The 26,039-nt window shown below is 42.3% G+C and overlaps 2 protein-coding genes across 3 annotated transcripts; both read left to right on the top strand.

Moving 5' to 3' along the window:
• Positions 1-229: 229 nt before the first annotated feature.
• LOC146520428 (adenylosuccinate lyase-like) lies at positions 230-6,600 on the top strand. Its single transcript, XM_085157499.1, has 12 exons — positions 230-464; positions 2,526-2,729; positions 2,817-2,861; positions 3,178-3,257; positions 3,369-3,540; positions 3,639-3,685; positions 3,830-3,920; positions 4,032-4,101; positions 4,180-4,327; positions 5,070-5,250; positions 5,567-5,743; positions 5,890-6,600. Exons 1-12 carry the CDS (start codon positions 321-323, stop codon positions 5,974-5,976), a joined length of 1,446 nt encoding a protein of 481 aa, XP_085013625.1. The 5' UTR covers positions 230-320; the 3' UTR covers positions 5,977-6,600.
• A 3,851-nt stretch (positions 6,601-10,451) lies between these two features.
• tmem150b (transmembrane protein 150B) lies at positions 10,452-25,573 on the top strand. 2 transcript variants are annotated; one of them, XM_085157498.1, is made up of 6 exons: positions 10,454-11,414; positions 13,125-13,184; positions 13,330-13,397; positions 13,582-13,709; positions 13,825-14,002; positions 22,829-25,573. In XM_085157498.1, exons 1-6 carry the CDS (start codon positions 11,350-11,352, stop codon positions 23,038-23,040), a joined length of 711 nt encoding a protein of 236 aa, XP_085013624.1. In that variant the 5' UTR covers positions 10,454-11,349; the 3' UTR covers positions 23,041-25,573. The 2 variants fall into 2 exon arrangements, with proteins under 2 accessions (XP_085013623.1, XP_085013624.1); XM_085157497.1 differs by having other exon boundaries at positions 10,452-13,184.
• Positions 25,574-26,039: the final 466 nt, after the last annotated feature.

Here is a 26,039-nt window from a genome sequence, read left to right as displayed (position 1 = left end):
AATGCAGCCATGGCATCTTGTGCCATGTGCCACAGCATCTTGTGGCATCATTTCATGGACTCACCATAAACAGCTGTGAGAGTGCCACTCGGGATGCCAAAGCTTGGAGCTTGGCACAAAATGCATTCAAATTACACGAAATAAGGTAGGTGTTACTTTCGCAGTCCACTAGGGGCCAGTAATGCAACTGTAAGTTGGTTCAACTGCTATAAAAAAAAACCCAGAAGAAGAAGAAAAAGAGCGGGGCGGGGGAAAGAAGCTAAAGACCCTGTCAGACAGACCCCTGTCGCTACCCCGCAGTTTTCACGTTTCTAGCAACCATGGCCGGAGCAGAAGAGATGAATAAGTATCGCTCACCTCTGGTGTCCAGATACGCCAGCAAAGAAATGAGCTATAACTTCAGCGACAAAAAGAAGTTCACTACCTGGAGGAAGCTGTGGATTTATCTCGCCAAAGCTGAGAAGGTTTGATATAGTCCGCGACCTTTACAGAGCCCTATCAAGTTTCCTGCTCTAAACATAGTTATAAGGAGGTCTTAAGAGTCGTGCGCATGCTACCCGGTGATGACTGAGCAGACTGCTACCATACAGTAATCAGTGTCTTTGTCTGGAAGTCATAGGTCATATTTTAAATGAACATCTGTCAACATTATTATGAGATTCTAAAATTGAAAATCTGCAGTTTGTATTTTCCCATCGCAGAGCCACGTGAGCTTTGACACGCATGCGTACATGTTGAACAGCTGCTGCTCTCGACAGCGAATGTTACTGTGATGAACGAAAAGCTCTTCAAGTGGGAAAATTAGCAACAGTAACTCTGGCTAAATGCTGTTGTGTTTGTGGTCTCTTCTCTACTGAGGTTTTTTTTTTTTTTTTTTTTTACCTGTCTGACCTATGACCCCTTTGACAGGAGACAGGTACTTGATTGTCAGGAACCAATCTGTAGTGCTGTAGGAATCACAGGCATACATGCCAACCCTCCCGATTCTTCCGGGAGAATCCCAAATTTCAGTGCCCCTCCCGAAAATCTCCCGGGTCCACCATTCAACATTCCCTTTTGTCGGCCATCCAAAGGTTTAGCAGTAGTGCACTCCCAGCAGCTGCAGTCTCCACTTCACAATCGCTGCAGCACATGTCCAGCAAAATCGCTGGATATGCTCGTAGGCAAGAAGTGAAGCAGCTCATTGCGGGGAGAAGTGAGGGGGAGAACAGACACAATCTGACCACTACTGGCACACTTTTGCACCGGAGGTTTTTGGAAAGCTTTTATTTTGGTATTTCCGTTGATCCCTACAATAAATTTGCATGTTAGCCTAAATATTTAGTTTTCTGTAACATTTAGATTTAAGATTTAACTTTTGATGAAAAGCTACAAATATTTTACTAAATGTTGTAAAAATTACTTGAAAATAGGTTTTGAGCTAAGTGTGGAAAAATGTTGCCGTTAATTTCAGCATGTTTCACTTTACAATTCCAGTTTACAACAATGGCTACTACTACTGCAGGTACTTCGTTTTAATATTACTCTTATTACTCTTTCTGGGTCGCAAAATAAACTTTTAACATATTTCCAGGTGAGAATGTAGCTGTGTAAACTTCAAATATCTGAGCCGGCGAGAACAGCAAACTCCCGGCACATTGTTTTCAAACCCCCGCGGTCTTTTGCTACGGAGGTTAAACATGATATATAAGTCACTTAAATAACTTAAACATGTTATTCTGAAGGCTAGACCGTCCCATTTCAGTTGCTCACTTCCGGTCTACCCGGCTTTCGGAGGACCTGGCCCACTTAGACCACGAAGGCCGAGTCCGCCGGAAAATAATAACGATGACATGTAACTTATTTTATCCGATAAATAAACACTTTAAAATTCAAATTTTTTTTGTATATATACGATTCCCCCCCCCCCCCCCCCCCCCCCCCCCCTTGAATGTCTCCCTAATTCTGAGGTATCAAGGTTGGCAAGTATGATCACGGGACTATGGTGTCCCAACAGAGTACACAGTCCAATCTAATCAGCATATTGAGCGCCTGTGCCTCCTCACGAGGACAGCACATGATGATCAAAAGTGGAGAAAGGACATGCTGACAGACTAATGACTAATAAACAGCAGGCTGTTTGCTATCAGCTTAGCAATGCAAGTCACTGTGTGACTTTTACCCAAACATCCTTTTCATCAACAGAAGAGCCAATGCTGCAAATATGTGCATTTATAATAAAACTTGTATTTATATGAAAACATATATTTGCATTTTTAACTGTTAATAAATGAATATCTTAAAAGTAAAAAACTTGATAACTCTTGTTATCAAGAGTCAAAAAGCTCCACATAAAAAGTAGTAAGTACGTAGGAAGCAGCTTAAAAGTAAACTCTGAAAATGAATGAAACCCTGCAGGAAATGGTTCAAAATTCATTCTGTAACTACAAACACTTTTGTTTTGCCAGCTCTAAACTTCATGAGTTGCTTGTAGGAACTCTTCCTGTTTGTCATCATGTCTCTGTGTTCAATGTTCTCCTCCTCAGGATCTGGGTCTGCCCATCACTGATGCTCAGATTGCAGAGATGGAAAGCCATGCAGAGGACATTGACTTTGCCATGGCGGCCGAAGAAGAGCGAAAGCTGAGGCACGATGTCATGGCGCACGTCCACACCTTTGCACACTGCTGCCCCACAGCTGCTCCCATCATCCACCTCGGAGCTACGTCATGCTATGTGGGAGACAATACTGTAAGTAGGACTATTGCACAAATAAACCCAGCAGTGATGAGTTTTGAGTCTTTAAAGCTTCTCATGTTTGTCGTTTGTCTTCTTCAGGATCTTATTGCGTTGCGTGATGGCTTCAACATCCTCTTGCCTAAGGTGAGACTCACCTGTTTGTCCAGAAATTCTATGAAAACAGTGCAAATGAATATATTAATATCAAACAAGCTTGTCAGCTAGTTTTGTTTTTACAGTGAGTCCATTAAAAATAATAACAGGACATTTTCATTGAATTGAATTCCTGAAAAATTATATTTAAAGATTACAGGACAGGCTATGCAACATATTGGTTACATTTATTATGCATCTTCACTGCTTCTGGGAGCTAAAGATCAAAGTTGGTTGTTTGTAGCCCACGATGTAAAATAAGTTTGACACCCTGATTTGCATCATTAAAGGCTTGTTTTTCCTGCAGCTGGCCAGAGTCATCGACCGGCTGGCAAACTTTGCAGAGGAATACGCTGAACTCCCCACGCTCGGCTTTACACACTTCCAGTGAGTCCGACTGCAGCTGCAGTGTTTTCATAGGCCTTCATCAGGTTGATGGAGCTGTCTAACTTTGATGTCAAACACACTCACTGTGCCCCTCTCCTCCTCTCTGTACAGGCCTGCCCAGTTGACCACAGTGGGGAAGCGAGCGTGTCTGTGGCTGCAGGATTTGGTGATGGATGTGAGAAACCTGGAGCGAGCTCGCGATGATCTTCGTTTCCGTGGAGTCAAGGGGACCACAGGCACCCAGGCCAGCTTCCTGCAGCTCTTTCAGGGGGACCATGACAAGGTATAAACAACCATAAGAACCACGTGGGTGATTTCTGAAGTCCCACAGCACTGTATTGTGATGACTTTTTAATGTCAGTTTTCCTCTTGTGCCACCAGGTGGAAGAGCTTGACAAGATTGTGACAGAGATGGCTGGCTTTAAGAAGTAAGTATCAAACTCCTGTCTCCAATATTGACTGACATATATATAATATATATATATATATATATATATATTTTTTTTTAATATGGTCGAAGCAGGAACAGTTTGAAACACGGGCTATAACTAATTTGTTTCATTCTTATCCAGAGCCTACCTGGTGACTGGACAGACGTACAGTCGCAAGGTGGACATAGACTGCCTGTCCACCCTCGCTAGTTTGGGAGCTTCTGTGCACAAGGTGAGGAAATGTCTCCATTTAGTGGTGGTTAAAGAAACTTGGGTCTTGAGCTCAGGATTTTCAAAAAGCTGATGTAACTGAGTCTAAACTTTATACTGTCCTCTGCTGTAGATCTGCACAGACATCCGCCTGCTGGCCAACCTAAAAGAGATTGAGGAACCTTTTGAGAAGGAGCAGATTGGTACGTTCACTCATTCAAAAGCACTTTTTACCTGTTAAACGGTGCCTCAGCCTAAAGCTTTGCCCGCTCCTCTTCCAGGTTCCAGTGCTATGCCCTACAAGAGGAACCCCATGCGTGCAGAACGCTGCTGTAGCTTGGCCCGACATCTGATTGCGTTGATGGCCGACCCGCTCCAGACTGCCTCAGTCCAGTGGCTGGAGAGGACATTGGATGATAGTGCCAACAGGTCAGACCACAAAGACACACTTACACTGCTGTGAATTTGGTATGATGGTATTTGGTATTGGTATTTTTGTGCAGTGCGTTTTTCTCTATTTTAAAGGGGAAAAAAAGGCATTTAAGTTGACCTAAGATGATTTGTTTTAATTTTTACAAGGTCTTACTAAGGTGATGCTAAGTGAAACATGCATTATTTTATTTTATTTTATTTTATTTTATTTTATTTTATTTTATTTTATTTTATTTTATTTTATTTTATTTTATTTTATTTTATTTTATTTTATTTTTTGGTAATCTACTGGAAAAGCTTGAAAATGGACCTTGAAAGTGCTTGAATTTGACCCTGAAAAATGCATAGGAACCCTGCAATTGGAGTGCCACAGTGACTGCCCACTTTTTTTTTTTTTTTTTTTTTTTTTTTTTTTAAGCAGGCTGTTTTTAAAAGTGGATTTCTCCTTCATTTTTTCCACTGACTCTTCAGGAAATCCATGAGAGGTTTAGGCCTTGAACCAAGCCAAACAGCCAAGAGAGGAATTGTGGCCATAAAGGGAAAAAAGACGAAAACCTAAAGGGAAAAAAGTAAAGAAAGCAAGAGTAAAAGACTATGTACATAATTGCGTTTAATGGTTAAAGAACTACACATCCTACAATGCATTGCACATTGTCAGGATTCAGTGGTTGAGTAAAAAGCTGTTACTTGTGATTACTGATGGTTTCTTTCCTCTCTTCCCTGCCTTGCTCCTGTGCAGGAGGATCTCCCTGCCCGAGTCCTTCCTGACAGCAGACATCATCCTCAGCACGCTGCAGAACATCACAGAGGGTCTTGTGGTCTACCCCAAAGTCATCGAGAGACACATCCGCCACGAGCTGCCCTTCATGGCCACAGAGAACATTATTATGGCGATAGTGAAGGCAGGAGGCAACAGACAGGTAGGAGAAAATACCCTGTGAGGAATTCTCCTCTGAGTCAGAATGGACACAATGATAAAAGTTTTGAATGTAACTGGATGAATGCATTTTTGCTTAATCAGGAGAGATGGTTTACTGGGCAGAAAATGCCAGCAGTAACCAGAAAAACAGATGACTGAAGTGAGATCATCTTACTGACTAGTAACCAGTGTTTTGACCATGTAAATGAAGAAGCTGATTACCAATAACCAGACTTGACTTGGAGACCCAACAACATGGCTGTTAAAGTCAGCTCCACCTTAATGTTTCTCTGTTTTTTTTCCTGTGTCTCCTTCAGGAGTGCCACGAGAAAATCCGTGTTCTCTCCCAAGAGGCAGCAGCTGTGGTTAAACAGGAAGGTGGAGACAATGACCTACTGGCCAGAATCCAGCGAGACCCCTACTTTGCACCCATTCTAGAGCAGCTGGATGCTTTGCTGGACCCCAAGACCTTTATTGGGCGTGCTCCACAGCAGGTACAGCATAAACAGTCTTATTTTTGTTCTGAGTCTGGCAACAGATGAATGTTTTCAGCCAAGCCGCAGCTCCACTATTACTGCAGCTGTGTCTGTTGCCCCCCTTGATGATAGTTTCTTTTCTTGTTCCTGCTCCTCTTCTTCAGGTGAAAACGTTCCTGGCTGAAGAAGTACGCCCCCTACTGGAGCCGTATAAGGCCAATATGGACGTCAAGGTTGAGCTTGTGCTTTAAAACATCAGTGATGTCTTAAGCTGGTTTTATGGTCGAGCAGAGTTTGCTGTCCACTCCAATCTAGGGATTGACCGTCTGTCTGCCTGGAGTGAGCTCTGTTGTCAGATGGAGGCAGTGCATAAAGTGTGTGGTATAACCAGTGTGTGGACCGCTCTTGCTTGTACTGTTGTTGGTCAACCAGCCACGATGGAGAGTGAAGTTATAACAGATGAGATGAAGCAAGACCGATGAAAACAGTAAAATTTCAAACTGAGCTAAAATTTTGTCTTGGCTCTGCCAATCAGGAAGCTCCGTAAAGGTACGTTGTGTGTGTTGTTTTTTTTTTTGTTTTTTTTTTTGTTACCAGGAAGAAGGTGGAAAGCATCAGCTGCACAATACTCCAGCTGCTGGTCATTAATGAGCAAACAACTGTGTATTTTCACACTGGATTTACAACTGATGAAATCTTGTGTTACTTAAAGAATCACATGACATTATCAGCACAACAGTAATTTGTTCTTGTTGACTATACATTGCAATAGCACCAGTTGGCTATCAACCTGCCGGTGCCTGAGTTAGGGTGTTTCATTTGTCATTGACGCAGTATTATTGTTTGCTTGAAATAATAAAACACGAATGATAAAACTGTGTGGGGTGAATTTATTAAAGTTATGCCCTTTTTATAGATGGGAAGCAAACAATCTGAGTGCATGATTGGGTTTAACAACATTCGTCTTCAGATGTATCCTTTTGTGTCCAAATCTAGCATAACACTGACTCGAAGTCCTTTAAACAGATGAAGTCAAAATGCTTTATCTCACACTCCACTACATAATTTGCCAGTAATCCATTTTTTTTGTATCTATTATGTATTTTTTGACTTGTTCATCGCCATAATAATGTTCTCTGTGGCCATGAAGGGCAGCTCGTGGCGGATGTGTCTCTCGATGACTTTGGGATAGACCACAAGACCCTCTGTGATGTTCTGCAGCGTGATGAGGATGATGTCTGCTGTCAGAAAGGACTCGGGCAGGGAGATCCTCCTGCACAGGAGCAAGGCAGGGAAATGAAGGAAGAAACCATCAGTAACAACAAGTAACAGCTTTTTACTCAACCACTGAATCCTGAGTAACATTGTGCAATGAACCTTAATTGTAGAGTTTTACACCAACTCTGGACTCCATATTCATCAACACAATCTATCATGACGTCATTTGAAGCTCAGCCAAGCATGTCTCACTTATAGCTGGTTAAACATTTTAGTTATAATCTCACCACTTCAACCAGTAATCTACTACGTCCAGCTGCTAAACCATTTAACAGCTTTGAGTGACCAAATTCACCTTTCATGATGTTTACATAAATAAAACAGTGTTTGCACTTTTGTCTTGCTTTTAGTTAATGTTAACCCATATTGTCACTCATAGCTATACTTTTAGCAAATCATACTTTTTTTTTTTTTAACCACCCAGTCATGGTTTATTTAACCAATACCATTCTCAAATTTGTTGACTTTCACTCAGGTGTTCAAACAACATTTTTTACAGTTGAGAAAATGTCTTCATGTAAAACCTGGCTAACGCAGAAGCTAAACTTGAGCTACCTAATCCTAATTAAGAATCATTGTTCCCTACTTATTGTATGTGTCTACATTAATGCGACATCTTTTTCAAAGTTCAGAGTTATAGCATCATATCAAATTCACAGCTGTGTAAATGTGTCCGTGGTAGCTGTACAGTCAGGACCTGGTAGCATGCACATGATTATTAAGACCTCGTTTATTCTCCGCGGACCCAGGAAAAAAGGTATTTTGATTTACATTTTTTTTTCATATAAATCAAGTAGCGGGATGTTAAAAACCACATTGCAAAAACTTTTGTTTTTAACTAATTTAAAGTTTACAACACGTGCACTTCAGTGCACAGGAAGAGTTCATTGATCATGAATGTGAAACTAACAAAAAGAGCTGGTTAAGAAAATTAAATGCTCCACTGAAATCTTTGTAAGCAGGATATTAAAACATATCTAAATAACAACATCATAAAATAGTAGATCATGGGCCAGCTTAGAAGTCATTGACAGTTCACTTGCTGTAGGCCTCTGGTCTAGGAACAAATGATTACACTGGGCTTTCTATTTCACAAAAGTCCATTCATCTATAATATTTGTGGAAGCACTGTGATTTTTTTTGGAGACACAGAAGAACATTTGGTACTTCACACATCTCACATTTGTTTTACTGTTGCACCCAAGCATTCTACACCTGAAAGGCATGTGGACTGCATCATATTTTCCTACACTCTCATCAGGTTGGGGCTTCCTTTTCTTGATTTCTGGAGAGAACGTATTTATCAGTTCCTCGGCCAAAAGGAGTTTGAACTCCAGGTATTGGGAGGAGTTCTTTTTAGAATTTCAGAGTTCTCTCTAAAGCCACGAGTTGGAGTAAAAGCTTCTCATGTTTGTTGTTTTTCTTCTGAATCTCATTGCACTGCATAATGGTTTCAGCATTCTCTTGTCTTAAGGTAAGACTCACCTGTTTGCCCAGAAGTCAAACAGGTGAGTTTGACATCCAGTTATGCATCCCTTAAATTTTGGAGTAGCAACAGCAGTATTCTTTCTTTTTTTTCCTTTTCTTTCTTTTTCTTTTTTCTCCTGACAAAAACAAGACAATGGTTAAATACTAATGTACAAGGACAAAACCTGTGATGAAACTCTATCGCTGATTTAACCCTGGAGAACCCATGGGGTCAAATTTGACCCCATGGGTTCTCCAGGGTTAAAAAGGAGATGAGAATGTTCTACAGGGATGAGATCCAATCAGAATTGAAAGTGTGTAGAGAAGCGGGGTGACTTTAGAAGTTAGGGTGGTGGAAACTCCTATGCTCCCAGTTTCTCATGAAAAGTTGGCTACCATAGCAGTATAGTATTGCAACATAGCATTTGGGTCTTCTAACTAAAATAGGAACATAAATAGCACCATCATTGCCAGACCTGGCCCACATCTGGTTGACATACACCCTGCCATGACACCAGTCAGTCAGAAGTGCCAGCTTGATGCCGGATCTGGGCCAGACCTGTTTTCTATGAGCCTGGGCCACATAAACCAAACCAAAATTGGCCAGATGTGGCATGCCATTACATAAACAGTGCTATCTATGCCAGACCTGGCCCATATCTGGATGACATACCACTTACCATGCCAGAAGTCAGCCAGCAGTGCCGGGTTGACTCCAGATCTGGGCCAGACCTGTCTGCTATGTGGGTTCAGGAGTGCCATGAGATGATCCATGTTCAAGAGGCAGCAGCTGTGGTTAAACAGGAAGGTGGAGACCATGATCTGCTGGCCAGAGACCCCTACTTTGCACCCATTCTAGGGCAGCTGGACGCTTTGCTGGACCCCAAGACCTTTACTGGGCGTGCTCCACAGCAGGTACAGCACGAAAAGCCTTATTTGTATTCAGATTCTGGCAACAGATGAATGTTTTCAGCCAAGCTGCAGCTCTCCTATTACTGCAGCTGTGTCTGCTGCCCCTTGGTCACTGTGAGGACTGTTAACAAACTAATGGTATAAAAATGTTTTTCTTCTCCCTGCTCCTCTTCTTCAGGTGGCAAAGTTCCTGGCTGAAGAAGTACGCCCCCTACTGGAGCCATATGAAGCTAATTTGGACGTCAAGGTTGAGCTTGTGGTTTAAATCCTCTGCAGTCGGGGCATGTGCCAGCGTGTCGCATGACTGATTAAAGATTTTCATTATTTTATTTTATATTTTATTTATTTATTTGGGACAGACTTGACTGGGGAAAAGAAAGGGGAGAAAGAAAGAGGGAAAGAAAAACAGCGGGGAAGAGGGACGTGATAAAGGGCAAAAAACAAAAACTAACAAAACAAACAGACATATATACATATATCAATCACCTGGATCACCTGTTGAGAAAGGAAAAAGAGAAAACAAGCAAAAAAAAAGTGCAATATAATAAACAACATCATCGCAATGATCTATGTGAATATAACAGTAAATACTAAATATTGAATATTATTGTAAGATCGACAGCGCACAGTGTGCTTTGAGGTAATAGCCAAAAAGGGTGTAGTTTGTACACCTGTGAGCATGAGCGCGCTTCTATGTAACAGGTTCCTTCATGTAATAATCTGCTAGAAGGTGTGTGGGGCCACAGCTCCGTCCTCCAGGGCATGAAGCAGGTATGGAGGAGATCAAGACTCCAGACATCTAGAGGCCCTCAGAAACCAAGAGACCAAGGAAGACCAACAGAGGGGAAGCTGCGCCACTATCCCAGAAAGAGCTGAGGAGAGCCCCAGATGAGGGGTCACTCAGCAGCTGTGGAGCAGAAGCCAGGGGGGGTTGCAGTGACGTGCCCGTGAGCTCCGCCAGCAGCCAGCTGTGCCAGAGTGGCCAAGCCCCAGGCCGGGAGGCCAAGGGCACCCCATCCCCGAAGGGGCCCTAGCGAGCCCAAGGCTCCAGGCCCCCGACAAGCAGCGACCAGGACTGAGCCTGTACGTACCGGGACGCCCATTCCCGGACACAAAGAACCACCAATGCACCGATGTCTGAGAGCGTCTGGAAACAGACATAAATAGACACTGTACACACAATCACACTCCCCAAGCGTACTCTATAACCCAGGTCTAGGTACCCTTGCCCCTGGAGGGGGAAACTGCACCCAGACCCAGGTAGTGTTACCCTCTTCCCTGGGGTGGAGAGAAGCAGACCACCCCGACTTCCGCAGCAGCAGGGAGGCCCCACAATCGGATGGCCAACTCCTCCTCTCAGCCCCCCCGCCCCAACAGGCAACAGAGAACGGGGTTGTATGAAGACTCCAAACCTCCCTCCGCCCGCTCATATGTAGTGTTGATGCATGTGTGTTCTAAGGTGCATTTAAAACCCAGGAGGGCATGGAGCTACCTGTCCGAGAGCAGCAGGTAAGCGCATAGCCCCTCCTGATAGCCCTCAATGTATACGTGTATTTAAAATTCAGTAATACACATCACATATTCTCCATAACCAGTGTGATCGTATTTGCTGAATGTGGTTGGAGAAAGTTGAGTCATGATTTTGATTGTGCAATGTCATGGAATAGCGTCCAATATGTCATGTCCTAGGGTCATTAGGGGAATGGTGAAGTTACTGAGTTACTATTTAAAAGCTAACAGAGAGCTACCATTCAACCTGCAATCAGTCATCCCTCATCACAGAGTGAGTACAAATGCCTCCTCTTTCACTCATTGTTACTCTAAATTAATGTTTTTGTGTTGTAAAACTGTTACTTTTAGCCACATCTTCTGCTGTAGTCGATACATTCTTTAATAGGTTTCTTTTTTACAGTTCAAACTTTGCTTTGTAGAGAAGGGTGCTTTGATTTAGTTGTATCTATCTCCACATGCATCTGTGGGCATTGCTCCCTGTCTGCTTGGCTCTCTTTGGCACTGCGGGCATTTGGACTGTGTGAGTGTTTCATCTCCTTTCTTAACTCACTTTTCATAAAATGTTTTACCTTATTTCTCAAACCCAAACACATGGGCAGTGGTCTTTATTCAGACCTCTTGTCTGTGTAAATCAGTAAACAGCAAATGTGGACGTATTCACAACCCATGTGTTGTGTTGGTGTCAATAAATGCCACTATTGGTGCCTTGAGGTTGAGCTCAGTCATGCCTCTGTGAAAAGCTGTGGGCAAGCAAACTGATAAAGACATAAAACATGCAGTGTAGGTTATCTATAAGGCTTGTCTTCAGTTTAAAGTACATATTTGTCTTGGGATAGGTGCCTTAAGGTACTTTATATTAAACATCTTGCTTCCACGCCTGCAGGATTTGCACTACATCTCTCTGTGAATTTTCATTTTGATGTCAGCTATACAACTGTTGATTAAAATATATTTTATAAGATTTGTTCCAATCTAACCAAGACCACATTAAAACTAAAAATAAGAAATATTACATGTTTTTTCTTGTAGTATATGCATGCGTTAGGTACCCCTTATTTAGTTGATTACCACCATGTTGGACCAACTTTTACTCTCAGAACTGCCTAGGGTCTTCATGGTATAGATGCATTATACATTAGCTTTAGCTAATGTGTAAACACACACTAACTGCAACAGTTTAACTAATATAAATTATATTGCTAAAAGTATTTACACATTTAGCTTCACATTCACATGAACTTGACTGATATCCCATTTTTAATCCATAGGTTTTAATATGATGTTGGCCCAACCTTTGCAGCTATAACAGCTTCAACACTCTGGGAAATCTCTCCATGTTTATGTGAATTTTTGACCATTTTTCTAGAAGCACATTTGTGAGGTCAGACACTGATGTTGGACGAGAAGCCCTGGCTTGCAGTCTCTGATCTAATTCATCCCAAAGGTGTTCTGTTGGGTTGAGGTCAGGACTCCTGTCAGGCCAGTCATGTTCTTCCACAGCAAACTCGCTCACCCATTTCTTTATGGACTGTGCTTCGTCCACTGGTGTGCAGTCATGTTGGAACAGGAAGGGACCATCCCCAAACTGTTTACACAAAGTTGGGACCATGAAATTGTCCAAAATGTCCTGGTATGCTGATGCATTATGAGTTTCCTTCAATGGAACTAAGGGCTTGAGACCAACTCCTGAATAACTATGCCATAATCCCCCCTCCACCAAATTTTGCACCTGGCATATTGCAGTCACAGTCGTTCTGCTGGCATCTGCCAAACCCAGACTTGTCCATCAGATTGCCAGACGGAGAAGTGTGATTCGTGTCTCTAGAGAACATGTCCTCATGTCCTCATGTTATATTAAATTCTCTCACAAATGTTTGTAGAAGCAGTCTGCATGCCTAGGTGCTTGATTTTTTTTCTACTCGGTCCTGGTGGTTTTCTGGTGTTTACACACCTGTCTGTGTGTGTACTGAGTTTAACATGATAGCATGACAACTATAAGGGAAAATGACTAAACTTATCAGATTTGTGGATGACATCAAAATGAAGACTGAGCAAGAGTTTGGCATGGTCACAAGCTGATGTGCAGTTTTACTCAAGTTTGGGAATCTGCAATAATAAGTATGCTTGGCTTCTCAAACAGTTATATATGTATATAAAAAATGTTTAATCATACCCTTGCAAAGGCACAAAAATTCAGCAGTCACCAACAGCCTTATTTTCTTTCCATCAGATTTGCAATAGCTGTAACAAATGGATCAATCAACCTAACAGAGGGAATCCCGTACATCAGGTCGGTGTAAATCCTTTCTGTTCCGAGAGCCGAGTAAAGAATAAAGGACTTAAACTGAAATAATAGTGAACTGGCAGGCTGCTGTCATCATGTTCACAGCCTTAAAGGAACCTCATGAGTCACTAATTTGTCTTTCTGCTGCTAGCCAGTGTGGCACTTACAACCCACAGAGCTGTCTCTTCTCCCAGGTCTGCAACATCTGCTGCTTTTTAGGTAAAAGTTATTCAAATAAATATCCCAATATAGAGGAAGAGTGCTTGCTATCTGATTTCCCTAATTAGTTCATTTAAATTCAACAGCAGCTGCCATTTGTCAGAGCTGTAGTTTCACTTTGATTCTCTGCAGCTTTTGACATTTTTCGCTCATTTCGTAACTACCTTCTGTCGGTGTTTCTCAGCCCTGTGGGTCGTGGCGATCCGTTTCCAGCAGGTCAGAGACTTTGGTGATCACGGAAAAGCCAATATTGCCAGCATTGTTTTAGGATTCACCTCCTGCATATCGATCTCCGTCACCGGGAACTTCCAGGTAACACTTTTATCTTGTGAACTTGTTAAAGATTAAAACTTTATCCGTGAAAAATAACATGAAGATGACTGTATGCTAATCAAACTCTCCACTCCCCTCTGCTTGTCCTGTGTAGCAATCAGTTTCAATGATTATTCACACTGTGGGAGCAGTCCTGGCTTTCTTCCTTGGCCTGGCCTACTTCTGGGTACAGCTGTATCTAACTTATCGGGCTCAACCATTGCAGGACCGATGGTGGGTGGGGCCTGTCAGGGCGACCTTCTGCATCATCTGTACCGTCACGGTTATTGTTAGTATCCTTCCTGTCTTCAAACTGCTTCATGCAATCCAAGATAATGCTTTTGCCCATAGTAAGAATATTCAGTTGTGGAGAATTTTTTAATTTGTATTTTTATTTTAATATTTTAAGAACATTTTCAGTGATTTTAATTTTAGAGAATATGTCCAGAATTTGCTACCTATTTCTATATCACCTAACTTCAAAATATATCTATTAAATTAAGATTTTTCTTTATTTTTTTTTAAAAACGTATTGTTAATGCAACTATCCAGTTGTCCAACCACATGGTTGCCACTTAATGTATTTAGAAGACACGGTAAAAACAACCTGTAAAGTTCAAACTGAGCATCAGAAAGGGGAAGAAAGGTGATTTAAATGTCTTTGAACATTGAATTGTTGTTGGCACCAAACATGCTTGTCTGAGTATTTTGGAACCACTGATCTGCTAAGAACAGGAAACTGAGGGTATGATTCACGTGGCTCACCAAAGATAGACAACAGAAGACTGAAAAAAAAACGTTGTCTGGTCTCAATTTCTGTTTCCATTCAAATGGTAGGGTCAGAAATTGGCACAAATAACATCAAAGCAAAGCACCTGTATCAAAGGTTCAGGCTGCTGGTGATGTAATGATTTCTGTTGCTACACTTTGGGCCCATTAGTATCAAATGACCATCATTTGAATCCTACAGTCTACCCTTTTTAACCACAGCGTACTAATTTTCACGTTATCCTACCAGTGCCATGTCATGAAGCTCAAATCATCAAAAATTGGTTTGTTCAACCAATTCTCCCAAAACACATGAACAATCACCAGATCTCAATCAAATAAAGCATCACTGCATGTTGAGAAAAGGGACATTTACATCATGGATGTGCAAACGACAAATCTGCAGCCACTGTGTGATGCTGTCACGTCAATATGGAAATCTGTACTATGAATACGATTTAAGCGAATAAAATGGGTCCAACCCAGTACTTGCAAGGTGTACCTAATAGAGTGGCCAGTGAGTGTTGATACGTTTGTTTTAACGCTATATTTCTAGTGCATTGCAATAAGTGTTGAGGACTGCTGTAGATTCATGAAAAAATACTGATACATGCAGTATTTGATGTGACTGTGGTTTCCCATTTCTTTGAACTTTTTTAAATGACTGAATTCTAATTGAGCTCATATTGAACCGTACTGTGTGTGAAGAGCTATAAATGAACCCTCTCACTGCTGTGACTATACAGAATCATATACAGACAGTGTTTGGGCTGAGAATAAACACTATAGTGGCTGAAAGCATCAATGAAGCAGCAACACTAGTGTAGGGTGATTTCCAATAAACCAAGCTCAAAAAAGGGAGTCTATGGCTGACGCGTTTTCCTGGTTTCCAAAAGAAATGCTTCCAGTTGCATTATGATTTGAAGACTGTTTATTTATTACAAACTGAGGATGTAACAATGAACTCCTTCCAAAATAAGCATGAAAATTCCAAAAAAATAGCAGTTATCCAAAACTACCTGTGCACACGGTCAGAAAACCGTGAGACTCCTAACCTCTCTGTCCATGCTCCTCCCCTTCCCTCTCACACAGGGTTTCATGCTACTATTGCACTTTAAATACTTAAAGTGAGAGGTACCCCCTTTTAGGTTTCAATCCCAAAACAGTGACTTAAAATTACTTTATCTAAACACATATATTTTCACATTTATTAATCCTGAAAAGATGACTTATGTAATGAATCTATGAATTATAAAACAAACATGAACTCAATCGTAAATAAAAATATAAAGCAGACGTCTGGCGCTTACATTACCGGCCCCTAATTGTTCTAATAATGTATTGCCTTAGAACAATTACCACACTTTTTAACTTTACAAACTTAATATGAACCACGTTTAGACATATCCAATGTTTAAACACATGACAAAACGTTATTTATAGACAAATGAATTGTCCAATACTTTGCCAATCAGCTTTGCAAAGTATATTAAGACTGGTTTCTGTCCATTTCCAAAAGAACAGATGAAAAAGAATAAGAAAGAAAAGAAGGAAAGAGAGAAAGAAGGAAAGAGCCAGAGGTTGCTAGCACATGGCTCATCGTAGGGGCTTAGTCTTTACCACTAGCCCATTCAGATTCCACAAGCAGACAAATCTTGGTGATGGGTCTGTCCAAAACATTAGTCTTTGTCTTTATCTGGACCCGGCGAACGAGACCCTTCTTGTCTGGAACTGTTTTGATGATCTTTCCCATAATCCATGAGTTTCGTGGTGCACAGTCGTCCACAAGAAGAACGACATCTCCTTCTGCAAAGTTTCTTGATGCTGTGGCCCACCGCTGGCGTTCCTGAAGCTGAGGTAGGTATTCTTTAGTCCATCTCTTCCAGAATAGATTGGACATATATTGCACCTGTTTCCATCTACGTCGTGAGTAGAGGTCATTCTGGTCAAACAATCCTGGAGGCAAGGAAGGTTTTGTTTTCAACAACAAAAGATGATTAGGTGTCAGAGCCTCCAAATCATTTGGGTCGCTTGATGCCCTGGTGATTGGTCGGCTGTTGATGATCGACTCTGCCTCACATAAGACTGTATGAAGGCATTCTTCTTCCAGAACTTGTTCTCTCACAGTAGAATTCAGCACTTTTCGTATTGATCTTATCAACCTCTCCCATGCTCCACCATGATGTGAAGCAGTGGGAGGGTTAAATGTCCACTTAATTCCATGCTGGTGAAATAGATGCTGAAACGGTGAAGTGTTCCAGTCAGTGATTGCTTCCTTCAGCTCACGATTGGCAGCAACAAAATTCGTCCCATTATCTGAGCGAATCTCCTTCACTTGTCCTCTCCGTGCTATGAAGCGCCGGATTGCATTTATGCATGAATCTGTGTCTAATGATGAGGCCAGCTCTATGTGCACTGCACGAACTGCTAAACAAGTGAATATAACACCGTATCTTTTTAAGATGGTTCTTCCACGTCTTACTTCGAATGGGCCGAAGTAGTCTACACCAACCCGGGTGAAGGGTGGATCATCTGGCAACACTCGCTCTTGTGGAAGATCAGCCATCAGTTGTTTCCCAACTCTTCCATGCAAGCGACGACATGTCACACACTTTGCGATGATCTTTCTAATGGCTGTGTTGGCATTTGGGATCCAAAACTTCTGTCGCAATTCAGAGAGCATGTGATTGCGCCCTCCATGCCCAGTTTCTTCATGTATCTGTTGGAGGACTAAGTCAGAAATGTGAAAGTCTCTAGACAGGATAATAGGCTGCTTAGCGATTTCCGGCATAGCTGCCCAGCTCAATCTTCCGCCAACTCTCAACAGATCTTCCTGTAGTACAGGGTTCAGTTTGTATAAGTGGCTATTGCGCTTCACACTTTGACCCTTGTGTAGAGCTGAAACCTCTTCCGAGAATTTCTCCTTTTGGCAAAATCTGATTATATCGAGCTCTGCTTGATTCAGGTCTTCCACTGAAATTTGTGTAGGCTTAAAGCTTGTCCTGAAACTGTCAATCTGACTTTGCCTCAGCTGTCGATCATTGTCAAAGCTATTCTCCACACTGGTGATGCATAGCTCTTTACGTTTTTGACAGAGACTCCAAAGTAAGGCTTTAAGTTTCAGGAACCACGCCACCGCTCTTTTCAACTTTGTCCATGATGAGAAGTAATTTATCAGTCTCTTGAATGGAGCAACATTTTCTTCCACCTCTATCTTGTTTACTGTGGCTCTCTTGATCTCAGGATCACCAGAAGTGATTTCCAAACAATTCAGTGGAGTGTTAGGCCAAAACTCTACTGGACTGCGAAGAAAATCTGGCCCAGACACCCACGTTCTGTTCTTCATAAATTCATCTACTCTTTGCCCTCTTGAGGCGCAGTCAGCAGGATTCTTGTCCGTGCTGATGTGTTTCCACTGTTCCACATCAGAGCCTTTCAGGATAGCTGCAACTCTGTTTGCCACAAACGTACGAAAACGTGTGGTCTCATTCCGGAGATACTGGAGCACCACCGTACTGTCTGTCCAAAAAACTGATTCTGCAAGGTTCAGCTGTAGCTCTCTTCTCAGGACACTATCCATCCTAATGGCTACTGTAGCAGCAGTCAATTCCAGACGGGGTATGGTAGGGGGCCTGAGAGGTGCCACTCTGGACTTGCCCATCATAAATGCACATTGTGTCTCATTGCTCTTGTTACGCATGAGTAGGTAGCTAACTGAGCCATATGCATCCTCACTTGCGTCTGCAAAGTGATGTAGTTGTGCAAATACATCAATTCCAAAATCTTTGGGCTTGAAACATCTTGCAACTGAGAAGTGTTCCAAAGCAGGAAGGCTGGTTAACCAGTCAGTCCACCGCCTCTTTATGTGCTCAGGTAAGTCGTCATCCCACCCGATCTTCAATCTGCACAATTCCTGCAGGATAATCTTTGCTGGCAAGACTGCTGGTGCCAAAATGCCTAATGGGTCATACACTGATCCAATGACAGAAAGAAGTCCTCTTCTTGTGAATGGGCGATCTTTGATGTTGATCTTAAATCTGAATGTGTCTGACTCAACACACCAATTGAGACCAAGGGCCCTCTCAAGTGGAAGTTTGCCATGATCCAGGTCCAGGGTTTTCATTTCTGCTGCCAGTTCAGACTTTGGGATGGAGTCAAGCACCTTCCTTCGGTTGCTCACCCATTTGTTGAGACGGAAGCCTCCGTTGGCACAGATTTTCATTAGATCTTGACACATTGATATAGCTGCCTCCTCCGTAGCGACAGACTTGAGACAGTCATCAACGTAAAAGTTTTGCAAGACTGTTTGAACAACCTCAGCTTTGAACTGCCTACTCTGGTCTTCAGCACACTTCCTCAAAGCGAAATTGGCGCAACTGGGTGAGGATGTGGCCCCAAACAAATGCACAGTCATCTTGTGCTCAGTCAAAGCTTGATTGCAGTCGCCACCTGTCCACCAGAGGAACCTGAGTAAGTCAGAGTCACCGTCAGGCACCTTCACCTGGTGAAACATTGCTTCAACGTCTGCCATAATTGCAACAGGTTCCTGTCTAAATCGTATGACAACACCAATGAGACTGCTAGTCAAATCTGGACCCTGAAGAAGTTGATCATTCAGGGATGTGCCCTGATAGGATGCTGCACAGTCGAACACAACTCTTAATTTCTGCTTCACAGGGTGGTACACGGCGTGATGGGGTATATACCACACTTTTCCTTCTTTGTGCGCCAGTTCATCATTTGACAGTTGTACTGCATAGCCCTTTTTAAGAAGGTCTTCCATGAAGTCTGTGTACTCTTGTCGGAAGCAGTCATTCCTGAGAAATTTAAGCCTCAAGTTACGTGCTCGTTGTTCAGCGACTGAGCGATTATTTGGCATGTTGACCAATCTGTTCTTCAGAGGTAGACATATTGTATAGTGACCATCCATCAGTTTTGCAGATTCCATGAACATGTCCATAAACTGATGGTCCTCTCTTGACATTTCCACTTCATCATGTTTTCCTCCCTCTGGAAAATCCACCATGAACTGTTGAAGCCACAGGTTCTCTAAACGACTCACTGATATGCAGTTTGCATTAGCCTTGGCTGGGTTTCTCTTGTCTGCATGCCAGCCAGTTTCTCTCAAAGGTCCATTCACAGTCCAACCTAGCTTGGTTCTTACAGCATACGGTCCATTACCTACACTGCTTATAACCTCCCATGGCTCCATTGCTTTAGGTACATTTGCTCCGATAAGCAATCCAATGTCAGTCTCAATTCGAGGCAGTTTTACTTCTTTAAGGTACGGCCACTTTTCGAGATCCTTCTGTAGGGGTATGTTTTCTTTTCCTACAGGTATTGTCCTTTGTGTGAAGACATCTGGCAGATCAATAAAGTTGTCACCAGATAAACTACTGACCTCCAAGCCTGACACTACATGAGTACAGACTGGTTTCTCTTCATTCATAGTTTTCAGTAGTATGTCAGTTTTCCTTCCAGTGATCTTCAATTTGTCCATTAATGTCTCTGTACAGAATGTGGCAGAGCTTCCTGGGTCCAAGAAGGCGTAAGTCTGCACTACTAGACTTCCCTTTTTGGCTTTGACCTGTACAGGAACTATTGCAAGTGTGCAGTCATCTTCCCCGGCCCCAGTTGGCCCACAATCCTCAGACTCTGCACAGACAAAGGCACTTAAGATTGTTTGACTTTCACTGTTCTTAGTTTTCTTCTCTGTGTCAGCATCTGTGTCCCTTTTCTTGATATGCAACAATGTATGATGAGCAAGAGAACATACCTCACAGCTCACCTTTCTCTTACAAAGTTTGCTCATATGACCTTGCTTCAAACAGCTAAAACACAGTCCTTTGCCTTTCAAAAATTCCAACTTTTCATTGTGTGGCTTGCCCTTAAACTTACCACACAGGTCTATGTTGTGCCCACCGTTACAGAACAGACATGCCTGTGGAGTGGGTTTCACATAATTTGTGTTTTCCATTGGCTTTGTGTCTTTCTCCTGAATGTCCAATGGTATGGCACTGGTGGTGAATGACTTCTTCATTACAACCCTTTTCTGATCCTTGTTACTGTTTTGATTAATGGTGAATGGTTTAGCAGTGATGCTATCCTTTATGTCACCAAAAACAGGGTGAAGTGGAATTTTGGCTTGTTTATTAATAAACTCCACCAAGTCCTTGAACTTGACTCTTCTGTCGCCTCGCTCTTGCATACCACACACAACAGTTCTCCACCTTTCACGTAACTTGTATGGAAGTTTTGCTACAATGGCTTTCAAGCTTGCAACATTATCAAGTTCCTCCATGTAACTCACTTCAGCCATGGTGTTACAGCAAGCTGTCAGAAAGAGTGAAAACGCATTTAAAGCTTCTGCATCCTCTGGCTTGATAGGTGCCCAGTTTGAGACCTTGTTCATGTAGGCTACAGCAACTTTGTAGTCATTTCCAAAATGCTCTTTAAGGAGCTGTTTAGCCTTGTGATAGCCTACATCTGGCTTCATATGAAGGCAGCTCTTTATTAGCTCTTTCGGCTGTCCATTAGTGAACTGCTCTAAGAAGTAGAGGCGGTCCTTAGGACTTTCAGTGCGAGACTCTACTCCGTGCTCAAAGGCGCTCACAAATGTATTGTAATCTAGAGGATCACCACTGAAGGTAGGGATGTCTAAAGGTGGCAATGTCATCATTTTTTGTTGTTTCACCATCAGCTCCGTTATATTATTCTGACGTGTCATTACAGTACAGAGTGTTTCAACTGCTTGCTCATCTGCTGCAAAATCCACTCTAGACTGCTGCGTACCAATAGGGTGATTTTGTAAAGGCATGAATTCCCCATATCCATTTTCTGTGTTGGTGACTGGAGTTTGACCTACAGGTAATGGTATGAATCCAGAATCAATAGTCGTTGGGCATGCAGGACTCACATGTGACAAGCGCTCATTTTCAAAATTCTCTAATACCTTTAATTTAGCATCAGAGGCGGCAATAGCAGTTTGCAGATCCAGCTGCTCTCTTTTTGCTTTCAACTCAGTTTCCTGTCGTTCAAGCTCTTGTTTTTGTTTGAGAGCTGTTGCTTGTGCGAGCAATGCGGCTCTCTCCATTTCAGCTTTGAGGCGTACTGAGGAAGCAGTGGACACTTGGCTCCCAACGGCTGACCTGCGCCTCCTGCCTTTACTGCTTAATGCAGCGGACATCACAGAAACACTGTCGGAAGGCTGGATGTCTGCATCATACTGTCTAGCTTGTTCTGTGCGCTCCTCAGCTGCTTTAACCCACGTTTCCACATGTTGCATAAATCCACAAATACGACTAGCATTAGGTTCATACCAAGAACTTTGGTCCTTTTCAAATTCTTCCTCATGCATTAATACTCTCAAACTATCATTTATCCTACACAGTTCTCCAAATGAATCTTGGTAGTCTAAACGCAATTTCTGCTTAACAGCATTCACGTTAGCATCATCTTCCATTAGCCGTTCGAGCTGATTAGCTTGGCTAGTTAGGTGGCCTAGCTTAGCCTTTCTAGACTGGGTCAACCTGTGCAGCTTTTCCTCGACAGCCTTTTCTGTCATTTTTGATTCTCTTTTTCCACACACCAGTTCTTCATCACTCTCATGCATTATGACAAATTTCCACAGTAGCAAAGCTTGTTTTCACTGCTTACCGTGATTCTTCCTCCAAGTAGGCTATTACCTCCAATCCACCGTGCATGGCCATTCGTTGCTAAACATGATCCTTTTCAGTATTCCTTTTCCCAAAAAAGGAGCAAGAGGGTTTTCTGACTAAATGTAGGGTGATTTCCAATAAACCAAGCTCAAAAAAGGGAGTCTATGGCTGACGCGTGTTCCTGGTTTCCAAAAGAAATGCTTCCAGTTGCATTATGATTTGAAGACTGTTTATTTATTACAAACTGAGGATGTAACAATGAACTCCTTCCAAAATAAGCATGAAAATTCCAAAAAAATAGCAGTTATCCAAAACTACCTGTGCACACGGTCAGAAAACCGTGAGACTCCTAACCTCTCTGTCCATGCTCCTCCCCTTCCCTCTCACACAGGGTTTCATGCTACTATTGCACTTTAAATACTTAAAGTGAGAGGTACCCCCTTTTAGGTTTCAATCCCAAAACAGTGACTTAAAATTACTTTATCTAAACACATATATTTTCACATTTATTAATCCTGAAAAGATGACTTATGTAATGAATCTATGAATTATAAAACAAACATGAACTCAATCGTAAATAAAAATATAAAGCAGACGTCTGGCGCTTACAACTAGTGTTAGGCTTACTATTGAATTTACTCTGATGTGCGGTTGTTCAGCATCGTGCTCCTTAACTGCTCTTCTCTCCTTCAGTGTCCATTCTCCACATCACAGGCTTTTCTTCTGGAGCTGCTGCGTGTGAATGGATTCTGGTGATGTTGTTCTTCTGCCTCTTTGGCCTTTTTGCAGCCGAGTTCAGACACATCGACTGCCACAGCCTCACCGTACAGAAGCAAATGTTTACGAATGACCGCAGCCACGCATCAATAGAAATGAACGGTTACGTTATAAATACAATTAGCTAAAAACACTGTACTGGATCTGTGTGCTAGTACACATGGTTCAGAATGAATTATGTTCGGTTATTATATATAGAACTGCTTTTTAATTTATTTGTATGTTTTCCATTTTGAAGACTCAGTACGGCAGATCTGTTTCATGATCTATGACAGCATCTTTTGATGCGATTCATCATGTTTACGTCATTACTATCACTATTAAATTACTTTACTATTACACAGTCAACTACCATACGGGCAGCATTTTCTATTTATATATTTTTAGAAGAATTTCAAATAAATAACTTGGGTACAGAGATGCGTGTCTATCCTTTTATTTTTTTGAAAATTTTGTGAATGCTAGTTTTAGGTTTTGTTCTCGTGTTAAATACAAAAAATAGAAAAAAAATCAGGTACTTTAATAAAACAGCGTAAGTTGCAGTAAGAGCTTCGTCCCATACAGCAATAAGCACAGACTAACACATGATGGCGCTGTTTAACAATCTTAATCTGCTACAACAGCCTCTACATGATCACTCTCTTATTATTTAAGCCACTTCTTAAAATCATTCATATACCCTCTTTTCCTCTCTTGTGTTTTCTTATTTTTATCTTCATGATGTGAAATCAACTGGTGATTGTACGCAGTGAAAACCAGTGAACATCAGCTCTTTTTCTGCAGCATTGTCCACCTGTCAGCTGGAGGAAGCTGGAAAAGGAGGATGGCGGTATGGAGGAAATGTTGAGTTATTAAGAAAACGAGCGAAAAAAAGGCCTTCATATGACGTAACACATGAGAGAGTACTGTAAGATACATTTAAAATGGTTCATTCTTGAGTTTTACCTGCACTTTAAACTTCCTTTTTTATAATCGTCAGAAACACCACCGGCCAGCGGGGGTGTTGTCGAGCATTTCTGGCTGCTGATCATTGGGCTGCTGGGAAAATGCACCTCTGGTGGCATGCCAGCATGTTTTTTTGTAAGATACCTCCAATTTAGAAGGTTTCACATTCACTGCAATTTGTCAAAGCTATTTGCAGCGGGCAAAACAATGAAGCTCTCATAGCTGATGCTGATAGTGGGAGAGGTCCTACTCTTGGCTCCAGCATGCAAACTCTTTCTCTCATCCAAGTTCTTTATTTATTTTAGAATATTATCTCAGGGTCTGTTGGTAACATCTTGGTCGCACTTTGTGAACATCAACATATCTAATTTTATTTGTATCTTTATTTATGTCAACAAAAAATCACTAGGGGTATGGTCGAGATGGGAATAGTGGGCCCCCGGTGTCCTGCTATGTTTCGGGAGCATTCTTTCACATACTCCACACTGTGTGATGTAACCAGAGGGGGGCTTTGATGAGCGGGCACAGCGAGCAGACGGACAAGCCCGGAATTCTATGGGAATTTTTCAAAGTGCTGTTCATTACCAGTGTTCCTGCTGCAGGCAGCATGCAGGGTTTGAACATTACAGTCTCATGTCCAGGACAGATTAGAAAGAAGATTTAACTTCCTGACGTTACTCCAAAGTGCATGATTTAAAATAAGTTCACCCCTTATGCTGGTCTTTGTCTGCTTATGCTGAAAAGACAAAAATGCTCTTGAGTTCTTGCTACTTATAATAAGGAATTCAGAAGGAGGCCTTTTGGTGCCAAAACACCCTTAACCCTGCTGTTTTCATTAGTGAGTATAAAAGGCTCCTGATAAAGTAATAAAAACTCATAAAACCACCAGTAGCGACATGCAAAGACTGGGAGGCCCTTGATGTAAATGTCAGAAAAAAAGGTCTGGATCCTCTATTGTAATATGGGAGAACATGGTTTATGTGACGCCTGCCTTGTTGCTTTTGACTTTGAGTCAAGAAGAAGGTAAGAGCGCACATGCTCTCAAGGCCCGCGCTGTAATCTCTCCCAACACCTGCTTATGCCCTAGTCTGTCTTATCCCGGCAACACCTCTTGAGCAGAAACAAAAGCACTACTTTCCTATCGCGGAGCGGAGTAGCTGCCTCCAAGTTCGCTATCAGACGCAACCGGCAACCCTCGGACGCTCCGGTCTCTCTTTAACGCTGGCCTTATCATCGATGAGCCAAATCCTGTACACTTCACATCGAAAAGGCCCGCTCTATCAGCGAGACAGCAGAATCTGCCAGATGAAGGCTCGGGGAAAGGACTGGGAGTAAACTGTTTTTCAGGAGAACGGTTGGTGAGTCCAATACATAGGAGACGGACACAGAAGAGAGATGGGATTGTCCAGAATTGAGAGATCCACAAGCAGATACAGAGACCTAGTGACAAGGAAGAGAGTCCCAGAAAGATGGAGTGTGAGTGATAAAGATGCAAAAATAAGAGTGGGCACCAGCAGCCATGATCTCACCCTCTGCTCTGCTCTTTGGCACCGTCTTCCAGAAAACTGCCCTTTCGCTGAAAAATGCCAAGTGCACCACATTCCAGCAGCCACACAAAGGCCCTCCCTCGTCTCAGCTGCACGGGCACAATCAGACAAGGGATAATTATATAATTAGGCTGGCTGGTGGCAGACAGGGACCCTCAGATGGTGTGTTGGTGTGTCATATTTACGTTATCAGACAATGAGGAGAGTTTGGCCTTATCAGAGGAGGCAGCGGCAGAATGTGTGTGTGTGGGGTGTGTGTGCCCCAGCTGCGGCACTTAGGACCAGATTGTCACGATAGAGAATAATAGTGGGTCGATACAATGACCTTCACTCCGTGGCAGGGCAGGGATCAGAGAATGCGATATGTGACGACGAGGTGGGGACTTTTTTGGGGGCTCCAACAAGCTCCATTCTCCAGGACTGAAAAATTAGGACAAAGTGGAAAGGCTTAAAATTGCAGTTCTTCGAATGTCTACTTGAAGCTGAGTACAAAAATCAAACCTTTGCTGCTTTTTTACAACCTGGTTTTAGATTTTTTTAAAGGCCTTTTCTATGACTGAGGAGTGCTGACCAGTGCTGGGTGTAACGAGTAATCACATTACATATCTCTGTAACACTATAATATGAAGTTGCAG

Source organism: Neolamprologus multifasciatus, chromosome 4, assembly GCF_963576455.1.
Source record: "Neolamprologus multifasciatus chromosome 4, fNeoMul1.2, whole genome shotgun sequence".
Lineage (NCBI taxonomy): Eukaryota > Metazoa > Chordata > Actinopteri > Cichliformes > Cichlidae > Neolamprologus > Neolamprologus multifasciatus.
The sequence above is the reverse complement of the archived record's forward strand: the minus strand, read 5'-3'. Positions and strand labels throughout refer to the sequence as shown.